General features: G+C 42.9%; 2 protein-coding genes and 1 pseudogene across 5 annotated transcripts in view; 1 reads left to right on the forward strand and 2 right to left on the reverse strand.

Moving 5' to 3' along the window:
* The window catches only part of FAM228B (family with sequence similarity 228 member B), a 41,620-nt gene extending 28,209 nt beyond the window's left edge, over window positions 1–13,411 (forward strand). Inside the window, exons 8-11 of the mRNA XM_053382362.1 lie at window positions 2,334–2,411; window positions 3,583–3,670; window positions 4,347–4,491; window positions 10,902–13,411. Of these exons, the coding sequence (XP_053238337.1) occupies window positions 2,334–2,411; window positions 3,583–3,670; window positions 4,347–4,491; window positions 10,902–11,055 (465 nt within the window). The 3' untranslated portion in view covers window positions 11,056–13,411. The remainder of the gene's footprint in view (window positions 1–2,333; window positions 2,412–3,582; window positions 3,671–4,346; window positions 4,492–10,901) is intronic.
* A 534-nt stretch (window positions 13,412–13,945) lies between these two features.
* The window catches only part of ITSN2 (intersectin 2), an 83,795-nt gene continuing 70,157 nt past the window's right edge, over window positions 13,946–27,583 (reverse strand). For 3 of the 4 annotated variants that reach the window (XM_053380249.1, XM_053380247.1, XM_053380248.1), the window contains exons 30-40: window positions 24,931–25,052; window positions 23,887–23,993; window positions 21,904–22,087; window positions 20,994–21,092; window positions 20,462–20,629; window positions 20,030–20,242; window positions 17,698–17,819; window positions 17,527–17,609; window positions 16,854–16,937; window positions 15,290–15,463; window positions 13,946–14,446 (exon numbers count right to left, since the gene is read on the reverse strand). In XM_053380249.1, coding sequence (XP_053236224.1) covers window positions 14,289–14,446; window positions 15,290–15,463; window positions 16,854–16,937; window positions 17,527–17,609; window positions 17,698–17,819; window positions 20,030–20,242; window positions 20,462–20,629; window positions 20,994–21,092; window positions 21,904–22,087; window positions 23,887–23,993; window positions 24,931–25,052 — 1,514 coding nt within the window. In that variant the 3' untranslated portion in view covers window positions 13,946–14,288. Of the gene's footprint in view, window positions 14,447–15,289; window positions 15,464–16,853; window positions 16,938–17,526; window positions 17,610–17,697; window positions 17,820–20,029; window positions 20,243–20,461; window positions 20,630–20,993; window positions 21,093–21,903; window positions 22,088–23,886; window positions 23,994–24,930; window positions 25,053–27,583 lie in introns of those variants that run through there. The other variant, XM_053380250.1, reaches the window with a different exon arrangement.
* Window positions 26,289–26,456, reverse strand: LOC128411663 (uncharacterized; annotated as a pseudogene).

A 27,583-nucleotide genomic window follows, 5' to 3' on the forward strand; every position in this document is an offset into this window, starting at 1 on the left:
GTCCTTCAGCTGCTTTGCAGAATGTCTCCCCGCCTCGTCTTCCTGCTGCTCCTCCAGCTGCTGCTTCTGAGCCGCCTTCTGACGCTTCAGCTTCTGAACTATCTCTACCTACACAACAGCCTCCACCTTCAGAACACGAGCCTCTTCGTGACTTCAGCGCTTACCATTCCCATAACCCTTTCTTTCTCCCTATACCTCCACCGATCCAGTCCTACAGGAGATATCAGGCTCGGCACAAGAATAGTGACACCACAAAATATCCTTGAAGACGGAAGACGCTTGGGGTCCCTTCAGTGCCATGGCCTGCAAATAGCGCCAGCCACGGTAGACAAGGTTCAGGGACTCACACTTTCTAATGTTTCTCATGTGTTCTGTCAATGCTGCTGATGAATTGTGTGGTGAGATACTCTGTATTCAGTGTTACCTGCACTATGGATATCATGAAGTGAAAGAGAGAACCAAGCAGGACAGTTAAGGACATCGTTTATCAACTGTCTGATGCAACACTTTGACTCCAAAAGGTGTGTAGTACACAAAGGTGTATACCATACAAGATTGTAAGCTCAATGGAGCAGGGATGTATCCTACATTTGTTTGCAGGGCTACAGTCCTTGCAATGAAATGAAAGCTTAACTTGTGTTTCCAAGCTGTGTATTGAAGGCCTCACCTGTATGTGATAACGCCTGAGCTACCTGGTTTGTGATGTGGTTTCTCCTGTGAATGCCATTGGCAAAAGATTCCTGTGCTGCACTTAAGTGGGGATGCCAACTTGTTTTTGTTGGAAAGCGTTAGCTCCTCCATGGAGCTGCAGATTGAAAGGTTTCTTGTTTTGGAGCAGATATACAGGCTTAAAGATAACAGTATGGTGTAGTTTTGTCATGTGTCCCACTCTTTGATTAATAAGTTCTTCAAATTAAATGTTATGTTCAGCACAATTTTTTTAGCATACTTAGTACTGACAACTTCATTTTTTCAGACAAAGTATTTCTGTGGGGGGAGGACTATGTCAGATGGGAATATTTTTTTAAAAAAGCCTCTCTCTTGCCTCATGGACTGTGATGGCTTATGAATGCTCTTCGCAAGAAATACCTCTGCTCACTCAGATACATACATACATATATATATATATATATATATATATATATATATATATATATATACACACACACATACACACACACACACATACACATATATACATATACATAGTCTTTATTTTACATATGTACAGGCAGCACATTACAATCATGCATCCGAGTCCTCCAGCTCAGATTCTGGGAGTGGCTTTTGCCAGCTCCTTCTCCAACAGAAAAGGCGGGGAAGTTTCACTTGACGCCTCTCCTCTTTAACACTCTCCTTTCCCTGGCAGATGGAATAGGCATTGTTTCACTGTCTGTGCCAGAACTTCCTGTGCGGTGTTGAGGCTCTGGTTCCACATCTGTGAGCCGTCCGGCCTCCTGGCTTTCCCCTCTTTTCCTCAATCGCCACTTCCCGCCCCCCTTCCTCTGCCTGTCTGCTCCTCCCCTGCATTCTCTGGCAATACCATGACATGGACACATGCTGTTTTCCTCCTGAAAATACCTCACAACTTATTTTTACTCTGAAGTTTCTACTTCATATAGTGAAGCAAATAGCACCTTTTGATAAAAACTTAGAGAAGGAAGCAGTGTGAGGAGAAAGGTTTATCTCAGGGTGGTCCAACCCACAGCCTGAAGGCCGCATGTGGCCCATGAGGCCTTTTTGGGTGGCCCTTGGTAACATTTGACACCCCACCAGCCCTAAAACGCTTTCCGCCTTTGTGAAGAAGGTGGGAGGGCTCCAGGACCCTGCCAGAGCTTCACCCCTTCCCAAAGGCCAGTGCCTCGCTTACCTGACTTTCGGAGGGCTGGCGGAGGGGTTGTCAAATCCACATGGGGCCCCACACAGATGCTTTTTGCAGGGGGGGGGGAGAATTGCTGGTGATAAGTACACCTTAAAAAATATGAGCTTAATGCTATATGTAATTTGACATTTAGTGACCACAAAACCTGTTTTTGGTAACAGAGAGCTCAATGCACATAATTTGTAATTTGGGGACTATTGTACAAAAAATGACAACCTTGGTAATGCTGAAAGATTAAAAAGTTACTGTTGTGACTTGATTTATGAAATCAATGGTGCCATTGATGCATTAAGTTGATGGAGTAAATGCTAGCTAAATGTTGAGGTACTGTGAATATTCATCTACGATACTTTATCTGAAAGGTATACTTTAGGGATTACATAGAAAATATTAGCTACCTGCTATTATTGTTGCAGCCATAGCTTGACTTTCACTTTTTCTTCTTTTACAGGGCAGTGCATTTTTAGAAAGCTATAATACTTCCTCTTATGATCCTTTCTTTCTGAAGTGTTCTACAAACACTTGCAAGGTAGGAGAGCCAACATGCTGAATTTATTGCACGTTGACTAAGCACTGATGAGAATTGCATTGGTTTCTTGGCATCATGGGCAGAGCCTGTGAAGGGATGTGTATGCATTAACAATTTTTACAAATTAAATAAATAACACATTGTGAATTATTTGGCAGTTTAGGGAATTGCCCACTGGCAAACACACCTTCACACACTTGACTTTTCCCATCAGGATCCTCACATTTTCTTCCCCACCCTTGGACATACACAATTCACATTTCATGAATTCCCCACAGTACTGTGGCTGTGGACTTTCTTTTCTCAGTTCCCAGTGGCTTGAATTTGGACTTGGGGGTGGGGGGGGGGAGAAGAAGAGTGGGAAATGGGGGTAAACTTAACACTTCCACAAGAAACTCCAAAATCTGAACTTGTTCTCTTAAGCACCAAACTATATATGCCATAAACCAAAACTTCTCTTCTGAAATGGATGTTTTGATGGGATTTATAAGTGGATCCCCAGATCCTCAGAATGCCCACTCCCATGTATGCCATCAGTTACGAATACTTAGATGTGTTTGGATTTGAGTCTGCTGTTCTATACACATGGATTGGAGCTATGTACCAATATACTGTCTATTCTATATGGTCCTGAAAGACCCACATTGGCTTCCAGTACGTTTCTGAGCATAATTCAAAGTGTTGGTGTTGAGCTTTAAAGCCTTAAATGGCCTCGGCCCAGTATAGTTAATGGAGCATCTCCACCCCCATCATTCTGCCCGGACATTGAGGTCCAGCTCCAAGGGCCTTCTGGCAGTTCCCTCACTGTGAGAAGTGAAGCTACAGGGAATCAGGCAGAAGGCCTCAGTGGTGGTGCCCTCCCTGCGGGACATCCAGCAGATATCAAGGAGATGAGTAGACAGTCCTGTATAGGGAAGCTTTTTAATGCACAATGTTTTTATATATGTTGGAAGCCACCTGGAGTGGCTGGGGCAGCCCAGTAAGATGGGCGAAGTACTACTACTATTACTACTACTAATGCTAATACTACTATTAATAAAAAAACAAGCTGGAAAAATACTGTGCGCTGTGTAACATTTATGTTTGGTTGTTCATGTGCTGTGAATGTTAAGACTTCATACATAATTTTAAAAAGGGAAAGGAAGTAAGAACTTGCCTGTATTTTTAATAGGTTTCAGTTCCACCTTTATACGATCCCTTGTTAAAGGAGATACGAGGAAGATACCTTGAGGCTGGCATTATTCAGCAGTGTGACACAGGTATTTCTATGCTGCAGTGCTTGGCTATGGGCTTCTGTGATGCATTCTGTTTCGAGACTTAATGCCCAATAGACTAGTTCCCCCCAACCTCAGATATGTTCTATTGATTTTGTATAAAACAATAGAATAAAGGCAACACAAATAAACACACACACCCTGGTCTCTCACAAATAATTTTACATTGTTAAATCCCATAAGTAATAAGGACAGAGAAGCACTTAAAAAGAGAATTATCTGATGTATCCTCTCCAGAACCCAGCATGAGCACTGGATGGCTTCATATTCTTGGAGGAAGTATTTATAAAGGAAAAGAGTGGGAACTTCGCTGCATCAAACATATCTGGCTTGGCTTGGCCTTCAGCCCACCACACATCTTGGGCTGGCCTTTCCACAGGGGCGAGGCAACTATACCAAGGGTGGATATAAAAGTCGGGATCTGTTTTCCATCCTCTGGCTATGGCCATTTTGACTTGAGATACAGGATGGAGGAACTGACGGATGCAGATATAATCACTTAGGTTCATTTGGTCTTTTCCCAAAGTTTATGAAGTGGTAAAGTTGGTGGTGCTATATATCTGAGAGGAGTGAATTTAACCTTAGTTTTGCCTTGCCTTTCTCTCTGAAAGCAGCCAGTCCAGTTTATGGAAATAACCTTCGTGCTTTTGACTTCCTGCAGGAAAAGTATTTTCCTCCAAAGAGATGAATGAGCTCCATAAGGCGGAACTGCCACTCCTTCCGTTGAGTCGGCAACTTATGAATCCAATAGAGTGGTTAAAAATTCCAGCTGGATACATAGAAAGTGAGATTCGTCAAAAGAGCCGGTAAAGTTTGTCACTGCTTTTTAAAGAAATTCTCTTTATTCCATATTTCACACAAGAGGGGAAGTAGAGCTGTTTTATGCACTTACCATGGAACATGTGAATAACATAGCCAGTGGTTTTAATTTAAAAGCTTAAATGTGTGCATGCTTTCTTTTCCGTTGAAGAAGGGGCTGTTGGTTACACCTAAGGCAGGGATGTCCAACCTGTACTTTGTGATCTACCGGTAGATCCCTGGCTGATCCTGGTAGATCGCGGGATCCTTATCATGTACAAAAATTTATGGGAGAGAAGCTAAAAAACTGTGCAATCCTCCCCAAAAAAGCTCAACAACTCTGGGCAGTCCACCCCCCCCCACTCCTCCTGCCTCCAATGACAAGGGGTAGATCACTGCCAGTTTTTTTATACTGGGAGTAGATCACAGTCTCTTGGGAGTTGGACATGCCTGACCTAAGGTGTTTCATCATCTGAACTCTCCATCTTCTAAATGCTGTCATAATCCCAAAGCATAAATGCATCTGTACTGTTTCCCCCCCTGAAACCATCATTAACCAGGAATTGGCTGGCATTTCCTTGTTTGACCAGTACTCACTCATTATCTGTGGCTCTTTGAGGAAGTTGACTACCTTTTGATTTTTATCTTTAGTCTACTTTCTGAGAGTGGGCAGGTGTTTTGCCTGTTTGTGAGGGTAGGGAGTATCACCATTTTTAGTAGCGATTGCCTTCCACTGCGTGTTTTTCAGTTTTCTCAATTGAATTTGCAGACAGCCCTTTGCGCCTCAATTTTCAAATGTTTCGAAACTTGAACAGTCTTTTGGAACAGATTACGTTCAAGAACCGAGGTACCACTGTAGTGGTTTTCTGGAAATAATCTATTTCCAAAGCCAGGACTGCAGAGTCTTCAGGTTTTGGGCAAATGTTGGCAAATGTTCTTATGAACCAGTGGCTCAGTCATAATAAAATCTCTTGGAGAACTCTGCATCAACAGAAATCTAGTGTACAGATCAAGGGAAGTTGTAGTACTGCTCTACTCTGCCTTGGTCAGAGTACACTTGGAGTGCCGTGTCTGGTTCTGGGCTATTGACAAGCTGGAACATGTGCCCAAGGTGATCCAGGGTCTGGAAACCAAGCCTTATGAGGAATGGTTGAAGGAGCTCGGTATGTTTAGCCTGGAAAAGAGGAACCTGAGAGATATGATGGCTATCTTCAAATACCCATGGTAGATGGAGCCAGCTTGTTTTCTGCTGCTCCGGAGGGTAGGACTCAAACCAATGGATTCAAATAAGAAAGGAGATTCCAACTAAAAATTATGAAGAACTTTCTGAACATACGGGCTACCTTGGAAGATGGTGGCCTCTCTTTCACTGGGGTTTTTTAAACAGAGGTTGAATGATCATCTGTCAGGGATTCTTTTGCTGTGATTTCTGCTTTCCAGGGGGTTGGACTGGATGACCCATGGGGGGGTTTGCCTTCCAACTCCACAATTCTATGATTCTAAGGATCTGGAAGTGCTTCACGTGACACTCTATGGCTTGGAAAGTCCCTCTCCCCCTACCCTTGGAGGTGGATTGCAGTGCTGGTCCCTGAGACTTGGTTACAGCTTGCATTTGAACCCATGTTCAAATTGTGTAAGTTAAACACACACGTGTTTAACTTGCACAATTTCACAGAAGGTGGCAAGCTTAAAAGCTCCTTTTGCATAGGGTTTTCCTGGCATGGATTATTTTTAAAAAATATTTTTAAAAATTAATTTTCATTTATAATAATCCAATAAAAACCACATTAATACAATACCAAATTATAATACAGTTAAAAAAGCCAATTATCCAATACCAAATTAAATAATTTTGAATGACTTCCTGTGTTCTGGATTTCGGGGAATGATGTTCTAATTTCGTCCTGCTCCAATACTCTTAGTTAGTTCAAATATAACAGTTCTGATCTTGATCCTTTATTTTAATAGCCACTGATCTGATGACTTTCATTCATATTTAACTGTTCCATATCCATTAATTTTGCAATGGGAGTTTTTATCCTGTAAATTTCTGTGTGAAATGTTTGTTTTACGTTCGTCTTTACTCTTCATGTTGTAATCCATCCTCAGCATTTCCCTTCACTTTCACTGTCAAGGACTGCAATTCTCACTGTAGAATCATATAATAGAATCATAGAATCATAGAGTTGGAAGAGACCACAAGGGCCGTCGAGTCCAACCCCCTGCCAAGCAGGAAACACTATCAGAGCACTCCTGACATATGGTTGTCAAGCCTCTGCTTAAAGACCTCCAAAGAAGGAGACTCCACCACACTCCTTGGCAGCAAATTCCACTGTCGAACAGCTCTTACTGTCAGGAAGTTCTTCCTAATGTTTAGGTGGAATCTTCTTTCTTGTAGTTTGGATCCATTGCTCCGTGTCCGCTTCTCTGGAGCAGCAGAAAACAACCTTTCTCCCTCCTCTATGTGACATCCTTTTATATATTTGAACATGGCTATCATATCACCCCTTAACCTCCTCTTCTCCAGGCTAAACATGCCCAGCTCCCTTAGCCGTTCCTCATAAGGCATCGTTTCCAGGCCTTTGACCATTTTGGTTGCCCTCCTCTGGACACGTTCCAGTTTGTCAGTGTCCTTCTTGAACTGTGGTGCCCAGAACTGGACACAGTACTCCAGGTGAGGTCTGACCAGAGCAGAATACAGTGGCACTATTACTTCCCTTGATCTAGATGCTATACTCCTATTGATGCAGCCCAGAATTGCATTGGCTTTTTTAGCTGTCGCGTCACACTGTTGGCTCATGTCAAGTTTGTGGTCAACCAAGACTCCTAGATCCTTTTCACATGTAGTGCTCTCAAGCCAGGTGTCACCCATCTTGTATTTGTGCCTCTCATTTTTTTTTGCCCAAGTGCAATACTTTACATTTCTCCCTGTTAAAATTCATCTTGTTTGTTTTGGCCCAGTTCTCTAATCTGTCAAGGTCGTTTTGAAGTGTGATCCTGTCCTCTGGGGTGTTAGCCACCCCTCCCAGTTTGGTGTCATCTGCAAATTTGATCAGGATGCCCTTGAGTCCATCATCCAAGTCGTTGATAAAGATGTTGAATAAGACCGGGCCCAAGACAGAACCCTGTGGCACCCCACTAGTCACTCTTCTCCAGGATGAAGAGGAACCATTGATGAGCACCCTTTGGGTTCGGTCAGTCAGCCAGTTACAAATCCACTGAGTGGTAGCATAGTCAAGACCGCATTTTACCAGCTTCTTTACAAGAACATCATGGGGCACCTTGTCAAATGCCTTGCTGAAATCAAGGTAGGCTACATCCACTGCGTTCCCTTCATCTACCAGGCTTGTAATTCTGTCAAAAAACGAGATCAGGTTAGTCTGACATGACTTATTTTTCAGAAATCTATGCTGACTATTGGTGATCACAGCATTCCTTTCTAGGTGCTCACAGACTGTTGATCTGCTCCAGAATCTGCTCCAGAATGATCTTAATGAATGATCCAGAATGATCTTAATGATCTGCTCCAGAATCTTCCCTGGTATTGATGTCAGACTGACTGGGTGGTAATTATTTGGGTCCTCTCTTTTCCCCTTTTTGAAAATAGGGACAACATTTGCCCTCCTCCAGTCTGCCGGGACTTCGCCTCTTCTCCAGGAATTCTCAAAGATGACTGCCAGTGGTTCTGAGATCACAGAACCTGCCAGTTCTTTTAATACTCTTGGATGCAGTTCATCTGGCCCTGGAGACTTGAATACATCTAGACTAGCCAAGTATTCTTGTACTATCTCCTTAGTTATTCTGGGCTGTGTTTCCTCTGCTGAATCATTTGCTCCAAATTCTTCAGGTCGGACATTGTTTTCTTTATCGGAGAAGACTGAGGCAAAGAAGGCATTGAGGAGTTCAGCCCTTTCTGTGTCCCCTGTTTGCATTTCACCATCTTCTCCTCTGAGTGACCCCACTGTTTCTTTGTTCTTCCTTTTGCGACGAACATACCCATAAAAGCCTTTTTTGTTGCTTTTAACCTCTCTAGCAAGCCTGAGTTCATTCTGTGCTTTAGCTTTTCTGACTTTGTGTCTACACGTGCTGGCTATTTGTTTGAATTCCTCTTTGGTGGTTTCCCCCCTTTTCCATTTTTTGTACACATCCTTTTTTAATCTTAACTCAGTTAAAAGTTCTTTAGATAGCCACCCCGGCTTCTTTAGGCACCTTCCATGTTTCCGTCTCATTGGTATTGCCTGAAGTTGTGCTTTTACTATCTCCCTCTTAACAAACTCCCAGCCATCATGAACTCCCTTTCCTTTCAGTATTACTGTCCATGGGATCTCACCCAGCACTTCCCTAAGTTTTATGAAGTCGGCTTTCTTAAAGTCAAGAAATTGAGTCCTAGTATGCTTGGCTGCTCCTTTCCGCTGTATAGTAAACTTCAGAAGAGCATGATCACTCGCGCCTAATGATCCTTCCACTTCTACCCCACTAACCAGGTCATCAACATTGGTTAGGGCCAGATCTAAAATGGCTGTTCCTCTTGTTGCTTCTCCCACTTTCTGGACAATGAAGTTGTCTGCAAGGCCAGTGAGGAATCTGTTTGACCTTATGCTCTTGGCTGAGTTTGACATCCAACAAATATCCGGGTAATTGAAGTCCCCCATTACTACTATCTCCCTTCCTTTTGCATGCTTGGCCATCTGTTCCAGGAAGGCATCATCTATGTCCTCCGTTTGGCTTGGGGATCTATAGTAAACTCCCACAATGAGGTCACTGTTATTCTTCTCTCCCTTAATTTTGACCCAAATGCTTTCACTTTGGCTTTGAGGTTCTAAATCTTGGATCTCTTCACAGGTATACACATCCCTGACATATAACGCCACTCCTCCTCCTTTCTTGTCTGTGTCACACACCATTTTACTTATCCTTCAAGACAAAGGGAAGTCTGGCATCTCGCCATAGCCCCGGGCAGATATCCAGAATTAACTTCTTTGATCCCGCTCCTATCCGTTAATAAGCTGGTATCTTGCTGAAGCCATAAGTCAGAACCAAAGCCCTCTTTACCATTCCGTAGGTCAATGCCAGAAATCATTACAATGTTTTCACACAGTTCAATTCTTGCAATTAATCCGTAAAAATTATGAAGTTCTCGTTAATTCCCTCTTGCATTTTTTCAATCCATTAACAATTAATACTTCAGGGGAGGCTTGCTGAATCATAAAACAGCAAATATAATGTATATAAAGAAAGGGTAAAGGCTCCCCTCCCCCTACATACCATGTTACGATGGTTACCAGTTACGATGAAAATCCTTGGCACTCAGTGGCTGATTCATTTAGCAGGTTATCTTGTCCCCTTAGTCCAGAACACACCTGTTACTTAGATCGAAATCCATCCTAAGAAACAGAACCTCCGCTCATAGTGACTGCGTTGGAGTTTCTGATACATGCGTCCCCTGCCTCCCACATTCCACCGGAACAAGAGGCAGGTATCAGACAATCTGCGACTGAAAGCTCACACACACACCCCGGCTCGGGGTGGGGGTGGGGCTTGTAAGGATAATTACTCTCAAATTATCCTTAATTAGCTGCATGAGCGATCTCTGCTAGCGTGGGAGACATTTTTCACCATGGCAGAAAGCATCGGAAGTGGAAACAAACTTTTTAAGTTCTCTGCCTTCCTTCCTAGGCGGTGGGAGACTCTCGTGAGATCTCTTCAGCCTTGTGAAATCTCATGAGACTTTTAGAAACCAGTAAGCAAGGTAGATAACTTAAAACTCTATGCTTTGCTTGGGGGAGTTTAGTCTTGTTTGGTGCACTGACTCTGGAAGGTCATCCTAGAGGTCATCTCAAGAGAGCAATGAATGGAATTGGGGGCCTAGTGTGATCCTTCTTCTCTCCCTTTTTCATAATTTAGAGTGAGAGACTTTTAAAAGTGGCAAGGGTAATTTCCTCTCTCACCCTACTAGTTTAATCCCCATTACACCCATCTAGTAGGTAAATGTCCTTGTCAAAGTGATGTTTTTCCATTGTGAAAGGTTCTTTTTATTACGAACCTGGCCGCTCTCTTTCTGGAAAAGTGCTTTCTTCCACACAGATTCAGTCACCCCAACTACAGCAGGGCACCTTTGACTATAAAGTACATAGTCCCAGGTTTCCCAGTTTTTTTTTGTAGGGACAACAGAAGTATGCAGGGCAGGGATGGGGAATCTGTGGTTCCCCAGCTGTTGCTGGATCACAACTCTCTTCATCCTGAGCATTGGCCATGCTGGCTGGAGCTATTGGGAGTTGGACTCCCAACTGGCCTAGGCATATTTCCATAGCAGGTAGACACACTTGCAATCTCATCCTTTGGAAACAGGGGAGGGATGTGACAAGAGTAGACCCTCGGCAAGGTGAGTGGTTCCTATTCTCCTTCTTCTTTTTTGTAGGAAGGCATATAAGAGAGCTAGGAAAGGTAAAGAACAAGCGAGAACACGAAAGAAGAAAAATATCCTAGCCAGTAGGGGCTCACCAACCGGGAAAGCCAGGAGCCCTGAGAGGAACCTGCTCCCCAGTCTGAAGCATGGACTGGTCTTGGCCTAACCCCACTCCTCCTGCCAGCATTATAGCCGTCTGCCTTCTAAGACAAGGGAAGGAGATGGCCCACTGAAGATGATTTTCCTACCACTCCACCCCAATAGAATAGCAGTGTGGTGTTCACCAGTATATCTACACGTTAACAAGGTTTTGTTCTCAATGTCAATGAAGTGGAAAGGCAATGTTAAGAGTACTGGTCCGTTTGCCATTTTACATTTTATTCTGAGTGTCACACAGTCTCAACACAGCAGTGTACATCTGTTGCAGCAGCAATAAGCATTAGTGCCTGATAATGGTCTAATTTCATTCTGTTAAAAGGAGAAAAATGCGCACATCTAGAAACCTGACTTCTGTGGATTTCAAGAGGTAGGGGGACCCGTCCTGGCTTCTGCTGAACGAGAGATGGCTCTGCCAGGAAACCAGATTTCACCCGCATGCCCTGTCTTTTGACAAATCAAATACTAACTGGCTCATCAGTTTGGAAACCAGCAATAAAATCTGCTTCCCAATGATATGCCTTTGAAATGGATTCCTTATCTAAGATGCAAACCAAAAGCAGTGTGGATTCTGAGCCACAGTTAGCAGGATAGAGCCCCAGCTATTGCATTAGATTAGACAGAGATAGCTCAGGAAGATGCATGGCAAGCAACAGCAGGGATATATTTATTCCCCCAAGTTAGGAGTTCTAACCTGTGTACAGCACTTTTTTATTTTTGAGTATAGCAGTGCCGTACATATGAAACATCCTAGAACAAATAAAACTGTTTCTGTCTGGCATAATGTTCCAGGAACACATGGATTAAGTCCTTAACAGATGTGCACAAACCTGAGCACTAGAGCAGTTACTGATTCTGGCCACAGCACAATAACATAAAGCACAAACCTATTAACAGTAGGGAATCCTCCTGCACAGAAGTGGGTTTGAAACATAGCAAGGGATATATTACACTCTTATATGTAGACAACTAAATGCACTATTTAGTTGAAGACAATACTATGGTTTCATCTTTCATAAAATCTACCTTCCCAAAAGAGTGGGGCTTGCGTAGAAGAAGATGCTTTTGGTGTAGATCATCCACTTACCTTGCTGCAGTTGGTTCAGTTGAAAAGCACAGGGGGGCATTATACCAAGTATTATGCACTGGTATCTAACAGCTGGTAATGTTGACCTTGTGTGACCCAAAACCAGGTCCTAAAAGGTTACTGATTTTGTAAGAAACAGTCAGTCAAGTTATTAAGGATGCAGTACTCTTAGACAGTTGTTAGTCCCTTGCAATAATGTGAAAGATACCATTTACTCAGTCTGAGATCCAGTTGGCATGACCATCGCAGCTGTACAAAATAGATATATAAAGGAGCAGTAGCAACAGCTGAGAAACAGATTGAGACAGTCCAGTCAGAACTTGTATCACCTGCCAGGAGCAAACATCTGATAGTTGGACAGACCCTTCACGCCCCTGGTGTATGAAACCAATGAATGAAGATGGCAGTTTGGATGAACACTGTAGAGTGTCTACTAAGGAACTTTGCTCTCTCCAAGATATTATCCTGAAGTGTGTCAATTGTTGAGAAATTTTTGCAGATGCCTTGCAACACACACACAATTTAGGCAAACTAGTTGAAATGATTAATAGTGGTATTATTAAAATAGTAATATTGAAGGCCTTTGTTGCTTTAAAATTTGTACCAATTCATCTGTTTATTCATTGCAGAAGTGTGGTGATTTTGTTATATTTCAAGTATGTATTGAGTTAGATGTAGATACTTGCTCAAGTAAATGTGAAATAGCTGTTTGTTTTTATTCCTGCCCAGGAAAAATTGTCACAAGCCAGTTTTTGGAATGTGGGATCTGACTTTGAATTGAATATAGGCTCTAGGAAAATCACATTAAAATAAAATAAAATAAGATATAAATAGAAATAATTAAACACAGAAAACTTTTATTCAGGTCAAGTTTGCAATTCTGTTAAAACTTGTTAAGCAATATAGCACCTAAAGGATACAACTCCACTAACTTTGCATTGAAAGCAGTACTTAAATAGCAGAGAGAGGAGTGAAAAATGCAGAGATCCTGCCTATTTCTCCAATGCCTGAAACTGGCAACTTCTGCTGCCAGCCTTTTTGTACTTCTTCTACAAGGTGCAGCTGTGCTACAGGTCTTTTGCACAGGAGAACGATCCAGTGGGCACTTTTGCCTCTTCGGGTCCAAGAGGACGATCTGTCTTGCTGAATATTTAATTCCATTGTATCCTATGAGCAGTACCCGTAACAAGTATGATTTACATTTTGTTTATATTTTCTTGAATATAGTTCCTGTGTTTTTCACATTCAGAGGTACAATAAAATATGCTTTTTAAAATCAGTATGCCTCCATTTGAATCTAGACGAATCATTTTAATAAGCTCATTTTATTCTCTATGCCGATCCAAGGGTGATGTAACCTTCACTGCCTTGGGCCCATTGGCGAAGCTTAAAGGTGCACATTTTACGGGCATCTTCCAGGAAACCCAAGTATTTATTTACATAAATATATTATACAAATCACATGAAACGTATTCATGATTATCAACCAGTATTTTAAAAGGGAAATTATCTAGTTTTTCCTTATAACCAAAATCTGGTTATAAAATGCTAAACAGAACTGAAGAAATTCTTGAAATTTCCTAATCAATAAATAAACTTCCTATTAATGATATACAGTATTTAAAGGATCGCGAAGTGCTAAGACTTCAGCATATATTTCCTGCAATTAATATCCTGAGATGAGGTTCAAGCAGATTACATTTTTCAGGCGTGAGATTCAATTATTCTAGCCCTGAATGAAATCATTCCCTCAGCATGTATGTGAGTGACATGTGCATACACACACACACACACACACACTAATCCAAGTGGCTACACTTTAAACATTTTAATGCCACATTCCTAATTAATACTTTAAAGAGCTGTGAAAATTACATTGAAAAGAAACATTGGCATCAGCATTCAAAAATTTCCGTATTCTAAAGAAAGGCACTGCTACAGGATCTCTATATACAGTACATTTTACATTGCATAGATTGTCACAAACTTAAGCAACCCCCACAGAGAAATGATGTACAAGTGACCAAGTAAAGTGATTTTGCAGCACACATTGCTCTCAGGTACCTGCCTGTAAGGAAGGATTATTTGCAAAACACTCCATTCAAATGGCAGCAGTTCAGCAGTCTGTAGTTCCTAATATTACAAAAAACACCTTTTCAGAGGAGTGTTTTCTGGTCAAATAACTGCAAATCAAAGCGTACCCAAACTTCCCCTGTTGGTACCTCATGCAGCAGTAAATGTTTAGTTGTAGGTCCCTTGTTTTCTTGCTCTGTTCTGATTTTGGCTACTGGAACTTCAGTGCGGCCCAAAAAATCTGTTTAACAACAACACATAAAACATACTCAAATCTGTGTTAAATAATGAAGGCTGCAATCCAATGCACACTAATTTGAGAGTAAACTCAAAGAGAGCTACAGTTTAAGCTTATATTATGCATTTACTCAGAAGTAAGTGTGAACTGGCTAAATGAGGAGGAAATGAAGTCTGAGTCACATGCGATAAGGAATGGAGAAGCATAATAGCATGTTCAGATGGCTGCCCTAGAATGCATTCTCAGAGCAGGTTCAGGGTGAAAAGCGCTTTCCCCCTGACATGAAATAGAATATAGTTGAGGATTCAGTCTAGAAACTGACATATAAAATGTGTTTAAAGCAGGCTGCTTCTTCAAATACAGTATCAAACATCTCTTGGCAATGCATTTGTTCATCTTTAGTTCCCTAACAGACAAAATGCAACAAAAATGGGAACCCCCAAAAATGAACTGGAAGGAGGAGCAAACAGAAGTGGGGCAGGTAATTTGTCGTAAGTGGGAAAAGAACCTCAACACAGTTGATGATGGGATCCTTCTTGCTTGGGACACAGTAAACAAACATGGTCAGAGTCAGGGAATAAAGATCTGTTTGTTGAAAATGGGGTGTATTTATAATGCACCGGAGCAACAAACAAATGGTACAGATGGACTTGGCAGTGAGCACCTCTCTTCTTTCCCAAATAGCTCTATTTAGGTGTAGAGTACACAACAAACAGCCTAAATGGGGCCACTGGGTAGTCAGAACTGATACATTTGTGCTTAAGCTCCAGCCCATGCCATACCAGCTCCTAGTCATTAACAAGGGACAAAGAATGATCTCTCTCACAGACAAAATGCAGCACCTACCATCGGGTGAGAACTGATCCCTGTCAAACATGGTGAGACACAGAACATCTTGATATAGATCCTTGATGAAGAATTGGCAGTTAAAGTTCCATTTTGGGTTCAAAGTGTCTGGCAGTGCTCTTGTTGTGTAGCTTTGAGACCCCAGGCTGATTTCACAGTATGGGTTGCTCTTCCCTTAACATAAAACAGAAGTGTACACATTAACCTTTAAAAAGAATAATGTAGGCAAATCAGAGCAGAGTTAAGGACACTATTTTCATAAGAGGGTAAAAAAAAAGTTGTGTTTAAATTGCTCTGATTGGATTCAAGGTTGGATTAAAGCGGTTGGAAGCCCTGGTGCAGTTCTCAAGACAGTCCCTAAAAAGCATTCCTGAAATAAGGTGCCACAGACTAAATCCTGTAGGGTTTTAAAAGGCTATCAAATTTATTATGGCATAAACTTTGTCTGACTACAAAAAATAAAAATAAAATAGTTGGAGCATGTGCAATTTTACAACTCTCAAGGCAAAACACAACATTTTACCAAACTTGATAGCAAAAAGAAAATACTCTGAACATGCTCATATTCACATTTAAAACTCACATTGTTTTTGTTCACTTCCTGCCTTGGGCCAGGCATCAACTCTCAGCCTAACCTACTTCATGCAGCTGTCATGAAGATACAGGAGGAGGTGTTAAATGGCTGGAAAAAGGGATTTAGTGCTCATATCATAGGCATTTTTTTTTTTAAAGATTTTTAATTTCAAGCAACAAAACTTATCCACAACAGGAAAGCAGAGCTTTGTAGTTGTACAGAAAAGAAAGAAAAATGGTGGCTGATGGTTGTAGTTTTAGACAGCCCCCCAAAGGCAATTCAATCAAAGTGTCCCTCCATAAGGTTCCATGAATTGGGTGGGTGAAAACCATGTTCAGCTGCCGTAACAAAGTCAATAAATGGATACCATATCATATAGAAGGTGTGAATCTACCCACCACCCTCCAAAAAAAAAAATCAATATTCCTTTTGTGAAATGGTTTATTTGTCCATAAGCACCATGCCTCATACTTGTGAAATCCAGACTTTGAAAAGAATGGTCTCAAGTACTCTACTTACTTGATTTAAGTTTCTTCCAGAGATACTTGGCTGCTTCTGTTTTTTGTATTTGTACCTCTCTTATTTTTATTGCATAGTTTTGGCTTACTTGATTTTTTTTTAAAAAGAAGTCTGAAATGTCAGTCTGATTCCTTGCACATAAATTGCTTGTAACATTGCCTGCAAATTAAGCTTCATAACTTACCTTTGAGAAGGGCTAGAGACTTAAAAAGCAAAACAAAACTCAAAGTTCCAAGTGTGGGCCCTGAGGCCGTTGCTCCAATTGCACCATTAAAACCAGTCCCTGCTCTGATTCTAGGCTCAGGTTGTTTGCAATTCTATTTTTTTCATATTTCTCTTACTATATAAATACACAGGTTTTTCAGTTCCAGAAAATTGCTTGGCAACTACTTATTTGTAACACTAGACTCTCTAGTTTGCTGAACTTGAAATTATATCACCAAAGACAAATATCCGCCCCTAAATTATTACCATTAGGTTTGCACGCTTTTAATTCAGTTGCTTCAATCACATGCACCATCAAACGTCCTATTCCTGAACTCTTCTGTGACCGAGCTGAAAAACAAAACAAATTTACCACCAGTAAATTGCTTGGACAGAAAAAGAAAGCTGGCTGAGCAACATATGGAACAAAACACAAGGCACCTAAATTGGCATGTTTGCGCAGAAGCTGGATTACTGCAGCCAACTTGTGGTATCTGTCTGCATTAAGCACACATGCCAACTAGTTGCTTTGAAATCTCATCAAGTTTAGAAACTATCCTGGAGGAAGCAGGATCCACCTGTAATTTGCATAAATTTGCCTGGGCAAGGTAGAAGTGTAGACACATGAAATACAAACTTTCCATGTTCAGTTTCACCAACATTCCTTCATTGTGTAAACAGAATCCTTTCCACAGCACAACTGTCTTGCAACTCAAAACCCCTTCATGCCACTTGTAAAGCCAGAGGCTTATTTTAGGAATGTGCCCACGTGTCAAGAAGCCTGAAAATGTGATGTGGGAATAGGAATATGTGGCATTTAGATTCAGGCCAGGAGATGTCCCCAAGAAGCCCAGGAAGCGGGCTTGCATTCACACCAGAATCCAGCGGTGTCTGTGGTACAGCCTGTTCCTTCAAGTTCCCATCAACCAACGTTCAGCACCTTGGTAAGCCTTTTCATGTTTCTTCTTTTCCGTTTCAATATAATGTTCTGATGCTCCTTTAATTTTCTGGACCCAGGCAGTTCTGCGAAAGTGAGTTATTATTTTATTTAAATTTTTTACAAAAATAAGAACCACAAAAACAAAGCGAGATGAACATTCTCTGAGCTCACCTTTCATTGATGTTGTCTGTTTTTAGTGTGTATACTCTATCAATGTGGGAGATGTGGAAAACTGGCTCTTCACTGGAAGGGTCAGTTGGCAGTTTCACCAGGACTTCATTAAGAAAAACAGGCTGAAAGAAACACAAAGGTAGTTTAAAAAAAAACACTTGGACAGGCTGAAACGAAATTATAATTAAATTGTGTCCGAAGCGACCACTGCAGCTAAGACCACTATGAGAGAGAGCCCCCTGCTACACTGGGGAACTTATTTCCTATGGGGCTGGGCATACACAGAGGGTGAATATCATCTTCAGTTGGCAATCTGGTTGTCCAGCCTATTGGTATGGATTTTTTTACCACAGCCAATCAGAACAATCAAGAGGAGAAGATACTGTATATCCCTTGGTGGACAGGGTAATACAGACAGTTTATCAAATGATAAGATGCAAAAATTGATCATCTATCAGTAAGGCTGCCTTCGCCCTCAGAATTGTGCAGGGAAAAGGAAATCCCTTGGCTAACAAGGAAAATGAGCGGATGGACACAACACAGAAAGGTGTAGTCCTGGGTGACAGCAAAACCTTTCTCCATTATAATTTTGTCCAATCTTCATCTCCTTACTTTGAGACCAGCACTGGATACTGAACTACTAAAACAACTATTTGGTGCAAATTCTGATGTAACACATTTCTGCAACAGAAAATAAACTTTCTCCTGCTGGGAAGAGAAGACTCATGTCTATGGAACTTCCCTGAGAAACTCCCATAGGGATACAACCTGATCAATTAGTGAACTACAGTTCATAAGATTAGACTACAGTTCATGACACCTGGCTTGATGGGTGACACCTGGCTTGAGAGCACTACATGTGAAAAGGATCTAGGAGTCTTGGTTGACCACAAACTAGACATGAGCCAACAGTGTGACGCGGCAGCTAAAAAAGCCAATGCAATTCTGGGCTGCATCAATAGGAGTATAGCATCTAGATCAAGGGAAGTAATAGTGCCACTGTATTCTGCTCTGGTCAGACCTCACCTGGAGTACTGTGTCCAGTTCTGGGCACCACAGTTTAAGAAGGACACTGACAAAACTGGAACGTGTCCAGAGGAGGGCAACCAAAATGGTCAAAGGCCTGGAAACGATGCCTTATGAGGAACGGCTAAGGGAGCTGGGCATGTTTAGCCTGGAGAAGAGGAGGTTAAGGGGTGATATGATAGCCATGTTCAAATATATAAAAGGATGTCACATAGAGGAGGGAGAAAGGTTGTTTTCTGCTGCTCCAGAGAAGCGGACACGGAGCAATGGATCCAAACTACAAGAAAGAAGATTCCACCTAAACATTAGGAAGAACTTCCTGACAGTAAGAGCTGTTTGACAGTGGAATTTGCTGCCAAGGAGTGTGGTGGAGTCTCCTTCTTTGGAGGTCTTTAAGCAGAGGCTTGACAACCATATGTCAGGAGTGCTCTGATGGTGTTTCCTGCTTGGCAGGGGGTTGGACTCGATGGCCCTTGTGGTCTCTTCCAACTCTATGATTCTATGATTCTATGAATTGATTCTATGTTGATTAAATTTGTATGCATTCACATACTGGTAAAATATTTTGACACAAGAATCATATTTTGCTTCCAGAGGATGTATGCATGTTTCATCATAGGCATCATCAGAGAAGAGGGAAACCCTCCTATGAGAGAGAGAACTGGGATGCCTCTTTATAACACACAGATTATGGTGCTCACTCACCATCTGCAGTTTTTTATAAATTCTGGTTACTTGTTTTTTTAAGAACAAACCCAGGGCACCTTTTTAGTTGATTAAAAGTTCATCTGATTTCCCCAACCAATTAGTTGATTAAGTGGTATTTAGCAGGCAAGCACTCTATTGTCCACTTTAAGTCCTTGCCATACTTTTAGTCGCATTTACCACTCATTGGCGTGATGGACTTGCAGAAATGAACCAGCCCATACAAGGGCTGTTGATTAAATTAATACAAATTGAGATGCACTATCTAAAGGATGTTTCCTACATGAGCTATGTAGGAGGCAGTGGCAATTTCCATTTTTCAGGAGAAAAGCCAAGATTTTGTCTAACCAATGCTAAGATGCTTTTTTTTAAATCCAAAGAAAGTCCTTCACTCACTAATTATAGAAGATCTGTCCCTACTGACAGTAGTGTAAACATTCAAAATTAGTAGATAGGAGACTGAAATTATACAGTTAACTTCAGCATCCTAGTAGATCAAGGAAGTCTATTAAATAGTAAAGAGGTTATTATTTCTATTAAAAGAAAACATCCCGCTCCTTCCCTTTCCAAATGCACAATTAAGATGCTTTAATTTACTCACCGTTTTGTAAATTTTGAACTGAGTATTTGATTTTGGGTTGAACAATTTATCTGACCCTGTAGATACAAACTGCTTGACCATGTAGGTGAGAAGCAGGAAGTCACTGAAGAGGAATCCATATAATTCTTTGTTGCTTTTTGTCTTATAGAGTTTGCCACTGTGCAAAAGCTTCCTTGGTCCCAAACAATTGGTCAGGGAGTTAAAAATCAGTTGCTAAAAGGAAGAGAAAACCAAAGCAATGACTTCTCAACATCAGAGAGAAAATTCTACTCAAAACCAAAGCCATTTTGCTACCCTTAATGTACGCTGTTGGTCTATACCTGTTGAACTGCCATCAACAAGGCCACTTCTATCAAGAACCCATAATAATGCATTCCCAGCACCTATTTCCTTCCTCCTTTTTATCCAGTCCTTCCCACCCCAGACAGTTACCTCAGCAAGGCCCTCACACTGAACGTGGGACTGGATCCATTCAAGCCTGTCTGAATTCTCCTTTTCTCGCACTCCCTCATTCACCTGGAAACACAGCTCCTCAGCCCGCTCAAGAGCCAGCTTCAGATTACTGTGATCTGGGTGAGTTTCAGGGGAATTTTCCAGAATCTGGTTGAAAAAAACAGACAAAGAAAATTGCAGTATCAGTTAAATGGGGGGCGGGGGGCGGGCGGGCGGAGAGAGCTATAGAATCATAGAGTTGGAAGGGACCCTGAGGATCAAGCTGAGGATCAACCAGTCCAACCCCCTGAAAGGCAGAAATATGCAGCTGTCCCTTGTAGGGATCCAACTGAGGTGTTATCCACACGAATATGAGAAGTTTCCTGATTTTTTTAAATAAATACACGTGCAGTCCTCTGCTTGTTCTCACACAATACTGTCAATCAAGTTAGTTCATTTAATTTCTATCCCACCCTTCCTCCCAAAGGACCCCTCCCTCAGTCCTTCAGAGAACAATTATGCTGATACTCACACTCTTTATGAGAAGAGGGTAGCGAGTGATTCTTTGCATAGGTTTCAGCAGGAAGCTGGAGAGTGGCATTCCTTTACAGCGAGGATCCGAAGCCAGTTTCTACAAGGTAAACCGGTATTTTTGAGAGACTGCATTATTGCTACTGATCAACATTGACAGAGGGCTTTAAAATGTGCAAACAGTTGTACAAGCTTCAGTTTGTTATCTTTTACAAAAGAGCAGCCCCTTGGGTGTCTGCTGTCTGGATGGAGAATATTAAGGGGGAGAGTGTGACCTATCTCAGGCTGCTCCGTCAGAAAAAGGAAAACCTCTGCTGCAGAGATAGAACAAGGCTCCATTCACTGCAGCATTTCCCAAGGGAAGCAAAACCCTTACATGAGTGGAGTTCTAGTAAAGAGGTCTTTCCACCCATGGAGGGGCAGCATTTTCTCCTGATCCCCCTTCCTCCCTCAAAAATCTGCTCTGCAGGGTTGGTGACCTCTCTGGTACAGCATTAGGGACAGGGGGCTGTGGGAGAAGGGGAGAGCTGCTCTCCTTTGTACTCCAGTGGGAGATTCTGCAAGATCCCCCCTCCTCCCAAGGAGCCTTTCCATTTGTGGAGACTCCTTGCAGCCACAGTCAGACCTATTCAAAGAACAAGGAGAGTTGAGGTTTGACAGCGTGGCAGAGAAACTGGCTGAGAGTCAAGTGAGCATGCAGCCAAGGGGCACTTTTATCTCAACGCCTGGGCAGATACTGGTGTGATATACTGTACAAAGGAAATGTTTGTGGGGAGGAAGAGCCCGTTCCCAAGGTTAACCCCTGATTTGGTAGATGTGGCGACTGGAGAGCTCGTGTTACATCTGCCACACCCTCATGGAGAGAAAAGAGACACGATTGAATTAGGAAGCTACTGCGTAGTATACTGTACTTTCATAAATTCTTTGAACTCTGGTTCTTCATCCGTTTTCTGCTGCAGCAGGGCAGCCCCGTTAAGCTGGCAGCTGCAAAACCGGATATAGGCTTGCATTTGAGACAGTTCAGCAGCCAGAATGTCACCAATCATCTGCACAGGCATTTTTTCACCCCCCATCTTCTTACGCACACGCAGGGCTCTGGAAGAAAATAAAACGACAGGGAAGCAGTTTGAATCCGGAGCTTTCAACAGGAAGAAGCTAAGGAGGGGCTCACCAGTTACTGTCACAGAGAGATCCCATGTAGCAGGGTCAACTCTGTTGAGAATATGAAGCAAGTGGATCTTGCTATCTCACCCAGGAGCTCATTCAGAACCTGGAGATCACATGGTCACGACCTAAATTACTGTCTGACAATGAACCATCAAAGGAAGGCTGGACATATCCAAGAACACAGGAACTGCTAACCCAATTCCTATTTGGTTGTGGCATTTATAGACTTATACACCTAGCAAGACAATCCACTGTCACAGTGTAAACAAGCATTTTAAAAAGGCCTTTTCAAAAGCCCAGATTTCTGCTTTCCCTGCAAGGTAAAGGTAAAGGGACGCCTGACCGTTAGGTCCAGTCGTGGATGACTCTAGGGTTGTGGCACTCATCTCGCTTTACTGGCCGAGGGAGCCGGCGTACAGCTTCCGGGTCATGTGGCCATGTTAAAGTTTGTTGGGTCGTATATCTTTTGACCCACTGAGTCTGCTGCAATGGCCCTGCAATAAATTTGATTTATTGCCACTTCGACAATCTCCCAATGGCGCCCACACGCTTCCACTCCACGCGCTGCCACTCTCTCCAGTTGCCGGGTAATAGCATAGTTCACACGCAGCATAAAATGGCTTGTCTGTGTGGACGTGGTGTCCTCAATAACTCAGCTTGACACCAGTGCTTCTAATCTAAAACTCTTTATTTAGAAGCATTCAAAACAGAAAAGAAAAACCTACAGAATCTAGCTGCATGTTCGCAGCTTTCTGCCTCTTAACAAAAAACTAAACGACCTTGCTAACGCTCTCAGACAGACTGCTCTCCAGAGAGAGCTCAGCCCCCACAGAGCACAGATCAAAGGAAAACAACCAAGGATCATGTGGGCAGTGCACCCAGTTGATAAGAACGCTCCTGGAGTGTTAACTCCTGACAGTCCAGAACCACAACAGGCCAGCATGACTAAGCCACTTCTGGTGAACCAGAGCAGCGCACGGAAATGCCGTTTACCTTCCCGCAGGAGCGGTACCTATTTATCTACTTGCACTTTTTGGCGTGCTTTTGAACTGCTAGGTTGGCAGGAGCAGGGACCAAGCAAGGGGAGCTCACCCCGTCATTGCGGGGATTCAATGCACATGTGCTTAATTTATTTGCTTCTGGTACTTCATTTCTTCAGGGATGCTTTTTACTCTTCTCAATCAAGGTTGCATTTAGTGAATTTGAAATCACATCACATTAAGACTACAAATTGAACAAAAAGCTTCCCAAACAGAAACACTTGCATAAAACTGAGGAGCAGAGACACTTTCATTTTTTTCAGAGAAAACATTAAAAATTACAGCTAAGATGCTTCTGAGAGGTCCGAAATACTTTTGATGTCTCCAGAGAGCACTTTTCTTTCGGCTCAATTGTAGAAGACATGTTTTACATGCCGGGGTCCCAGGTTCAATCCCCAGCACCTTTGAATTCTCAAGTCGCAGGGTTGGAAAATGCTTCTGAGACCCCATAGAGGACAGTGCAGGCAACATATTTGTCCATCTCCCTAGTCCTTCTAAATGGTTCTAAGAAAAAAATATCAAGGCCACAGTGCTAGACATGTCTACACAGACGTAAGTCCCACTGAGTTCAGTAATGCTTATTCCCATGTAAGTGGGTGTAGACTGTAGCCTTGATGGTTATTTCCTGTTTATTTAGACTGAAACAGCTAAAACCACAAAAATGAATAAAGGAGTAGTAGCACTTACTTCAGTAACTTTGTATTAGACATGATGAGCTCCTTCCAATTAACAAAAATTAATCCCATTTCTGCTTCTGAAAGACAGCCTGCTCCAGTCATTTGTTTCTGGAAAACCTACATTCAGAAAGATACAAGGAGGGAAAATGAATTTTAAATACAGCATAATGTTCCCCTCTCAAATTAAGAACTGTTTGATAACTCACATTAGTCACAAAACTTCAGTATTCCTTTGTTCCTAACATTATTGCTTCTTTGCTGCCAGATATTTCTTCCAAAACACTTAGGCTAATTGAGGCGATCAGAAAATAAGAGCAGGATCAAAAGGTTTCCACAGATCAAGTCTGCTATGGGTGATCTCCTTAGAGAGCACAAGATATCTAAAGATCCCAGTAACTCATGTTGCCAACATTTATTAAGCAGTGTCCATGAGTCCCAATGGTACTTTTCTTGTGATGGATCCCTGAATTGAGATCCTGTCTCAGGGACTGCCTGACATTCTTTGAGCATCAGGGGAAATAGAAACAAAAACTGCAGCTGAAGGCCTGTTGTAGGAAGGTGCAGTCTGTGAACTTGTGTAAAGCTTTTGCACAGCTTTCATTTGAGAAAAAAGGTCTTAATGGTCTTCTAATAAGGGATTCAAGGTCTAAACCACTGAGCCTCTTGGGCTTGCCAATCAGAAGGTCGGTGGTTCGAATCCCCGCGACGGGGTGAGCTCCCATTGCTTGGTCCCTGCTCCTGCCAACCTAGAAGTTCGAAAACACGCCAAAAAGTGCAAATAGATGAACAGGTACCACTCCGGCGGGAAGGTAAACGGCGTTTCCGTGCACTGCTCTGGTTCACCATAAGTGGCTTAGTCATGCTGGCCACATGACCCGGAAAAACTGACTGCGGACAAACACCAGCTCCCTCAGCCTGTAAAGCGAGATGAGCGCTGCAACCCCAGAGTTGTCTGCAACTGGACTTAACTGTCAGGGGTCCTTTATCTTTACCTTTAATAAGGGATTCAAGGCAATACTTTTATCACTACCTTTTGTGTTCAGGCAAATCTCACCTCTAAGACAAGCTGAAGGTCTTCCATGTATTTTTCTTCGGTCTGGATCAGCTCATGTATGTAGCCCTGCCTCTTCCTTTCCATGGGCTGCATTGTGTCAAGACTCTGGAGATCTGCACACCCTGGGGGAGGAAACAGTCTGAGTCACTTTGAGCCCAAGTGCCAACTTAATACCAAGCAAAAAATAGACAGGGAACGGTCTCAGGGGCATAAATCTTTTGATAAACGTGAAGAAGAAAACTGGCTCTGAAATAGCTGGGTAGGAACCCCAACACTGCACAGTCCGTGGCTTGTGGCAGAGTTCCTCCATGAGCAGCCTGTGGGCCTCTCACCAGCCCTGGGACAGGAGAGCGGGCAACGCATCTGCGTCCTGGGCAGAAGAAGCATGGAATGCAGCACTGCTCTTGACACAGCAAAGGCCTGGAGAAGTGCTTCCAGGAGCCTTCATGTGGTGATGCGAACGTTAGAATCTGTTCGGTGAGACATGGCAGAAGAGGATGACTTGCCCCTCTCCTTCCTACACAGTAGGGCTGGGCCTATATCAATATATCAACATATTATCTTATATTAAGAGCAAATTGTGATAACCATTTTTTAAAAAATAACCTGGCAATCTATTGTGAATCGTGTGTGTGCTTGTGTGTGATAGTCAAAAAGCATTTTGTTGCAAAAATTGGGAAGCTGATGCTTCTTCCTGTCCTGTGCAGCTGTTGCAATTTGTGAACTCTGCCTCAGCTGCTCTTCTGTGCAAAAATCGCTCTTTGAGAAATCATGTGTGCGCTGCAGGGTAATTCTCTGCCTTAGTTCTCTGTCTCCCTTGCCTGCCTCCTCAGACACAAATCGTCCTTGGAGATACAGTGGCACCTCAGATTACAAACTTAATCCGTTCCGGAAGTCCGTTCTTAAACCGAATCCATTCTTAAACGGAAGCGCGCTTTCCCTAATGAGGCCTCCCGCTACCGGTGCCCTTCCACCGTTCGGATTCCGTTTGTAGACTGAGGTAAAGTTCGCAAACTGGGACACTACTTTTGGTTTTGCGGAGTTCTTATACCAAATAGTTTGTAAACTGGACTGTTCTTAAACCGAGGTACCACTGTGTTGTGTGTGCGTGCGCAGCCTAACTCTTCCCGAGGGCTCTGTCTCCTGACAGGCGGAGCTGAGCAGCCTGCAAGCCGGAAGTTCCCTCTCTCAGAGGCTCTTGCTGAAAGGCAGGCACCAGGCTGGCAGGTGGCTTCGGGAGAAGCATGGCTTCTGGAATCTGGAGCCCCTTTTCTCCTCCTGTTCTCACATAAAAATATCAACTGGGGTAATAATAATAATAATAACAACAACATATTACTTACACCCCACCCATCTGTCTGGGTTTCCCCAGCCAACAGGAGATTAAAAATACAGTAAAACATCAGTCATTAAAAAACTTCCCTAGCTCCAAAATTGCATTTAATATATAGTCCTCAACATATCACATATTAAACTGATAAGAACAGATCCTACACATGATCTTAGCCAAAAGGCCGAGAGGCGAAAAGGAAAAAGACGCTGCTCTAACATAAGAGCTACTTCCCCCTTCCCCCTGCTGGGCTTGTTGATTGTGGGTGTGCAATTGTCTGCCTGTCCCTCCCTCCCCCCCCTCCCCCCCCCTGTGTTTGTGTGCACACGTTTTTGTGAAGGAGCAGAATACATTGGTTTTTTTAATAAAAAAATTAACCCAGCCTCTCTCTGCTGGCAGGCGGCAGTTCCTATTACCTTTAAAGTAGGTTTCTAGCCTGACATCATGGCCATGGCAGTCAAGCTGTGCTGCCCTCCGGGGCAGTGTAGCTGTCTGGGCAGGGGGAAGCCAGTGAAATGGAGGTAAAAATGAGGTAAAATTCCTGGCGGTGCCGCTTAAGCCTGTACCTGCCAGCTTGAAAGGCAGAAGGGGTGCCACCTGGGAAGGGTGTCCCTGCCATGGACGAACCTCCACCTCCGGCATGAGCTATGCTCAGTTCCTGAAGAAGTTGGAACATGGGCTTTAATTAAGGGGCACTCCTGAAACGGCATATGATAATGGGCTGCAATTAATCAGCTGCCAAAAGGACTGGACTTGAGCTGTGAAGGTGGTTGAATGACTTTTTACAAGCAGGAAAATCCTTGCAGCAGCCAGAACGGGAGGGGAAGGCAAGGCAATGTCTGTTATGATGATTCCTAAATGGTCTTTTTCTTTCTTGACCTCCCCTGCTCCCCTGTTCTTCCTCTGCTGCTGCCGCCACCAGCCTCTGCCTCTCGGCAGCACCCTGGGTAGGCAGGGGGACGAGAGGGGCTGGGGGGAGAGAGAAGCCCCCTCTGCCGTGTGCGCCTGCATGCACGCACACACGCACTCTGGCCCACCTGGAGGTATGTGGTGTGCTGAACCGGCTTATGCTTGAGTCAATAAATTTTCCCAGTTTTCTGTGGCTTATATTCGAGTCAGCTTATACTTGGGTATATACGGTACCTTCTCCTTCCAACCGAGGTTGAAATAGACAATATTGAAATTATCTTTGGACTGGAGTGGACAAGAGACTAATTTGATAAAATGAAGGACTGCTAATTATATCTAGCAGGAGTTTATGTGACTTTGTTCTCTAACTGGGGGCTAAAGAGCAGCCATCTGTTGGGGAGTTATTTAGAGCCC

The sequence above is a fragment of the Podarcis raffonei genome, chromosome 3 (genome assembly GCF_027172205.1).
Source record: "Podarcis raffonei isolate rPodRaf1 chromosome 3, rPodRaf1.pri, whole genome shotgun sequence".
In the NCBI taxonomy this organism is placed as follows: domain Eukaryota; kingdom Metazoa; phylum Chordata; class Lepidosauria; order Squamata; family Lacertidae; genus Podarcis; species Podarcis raffonei.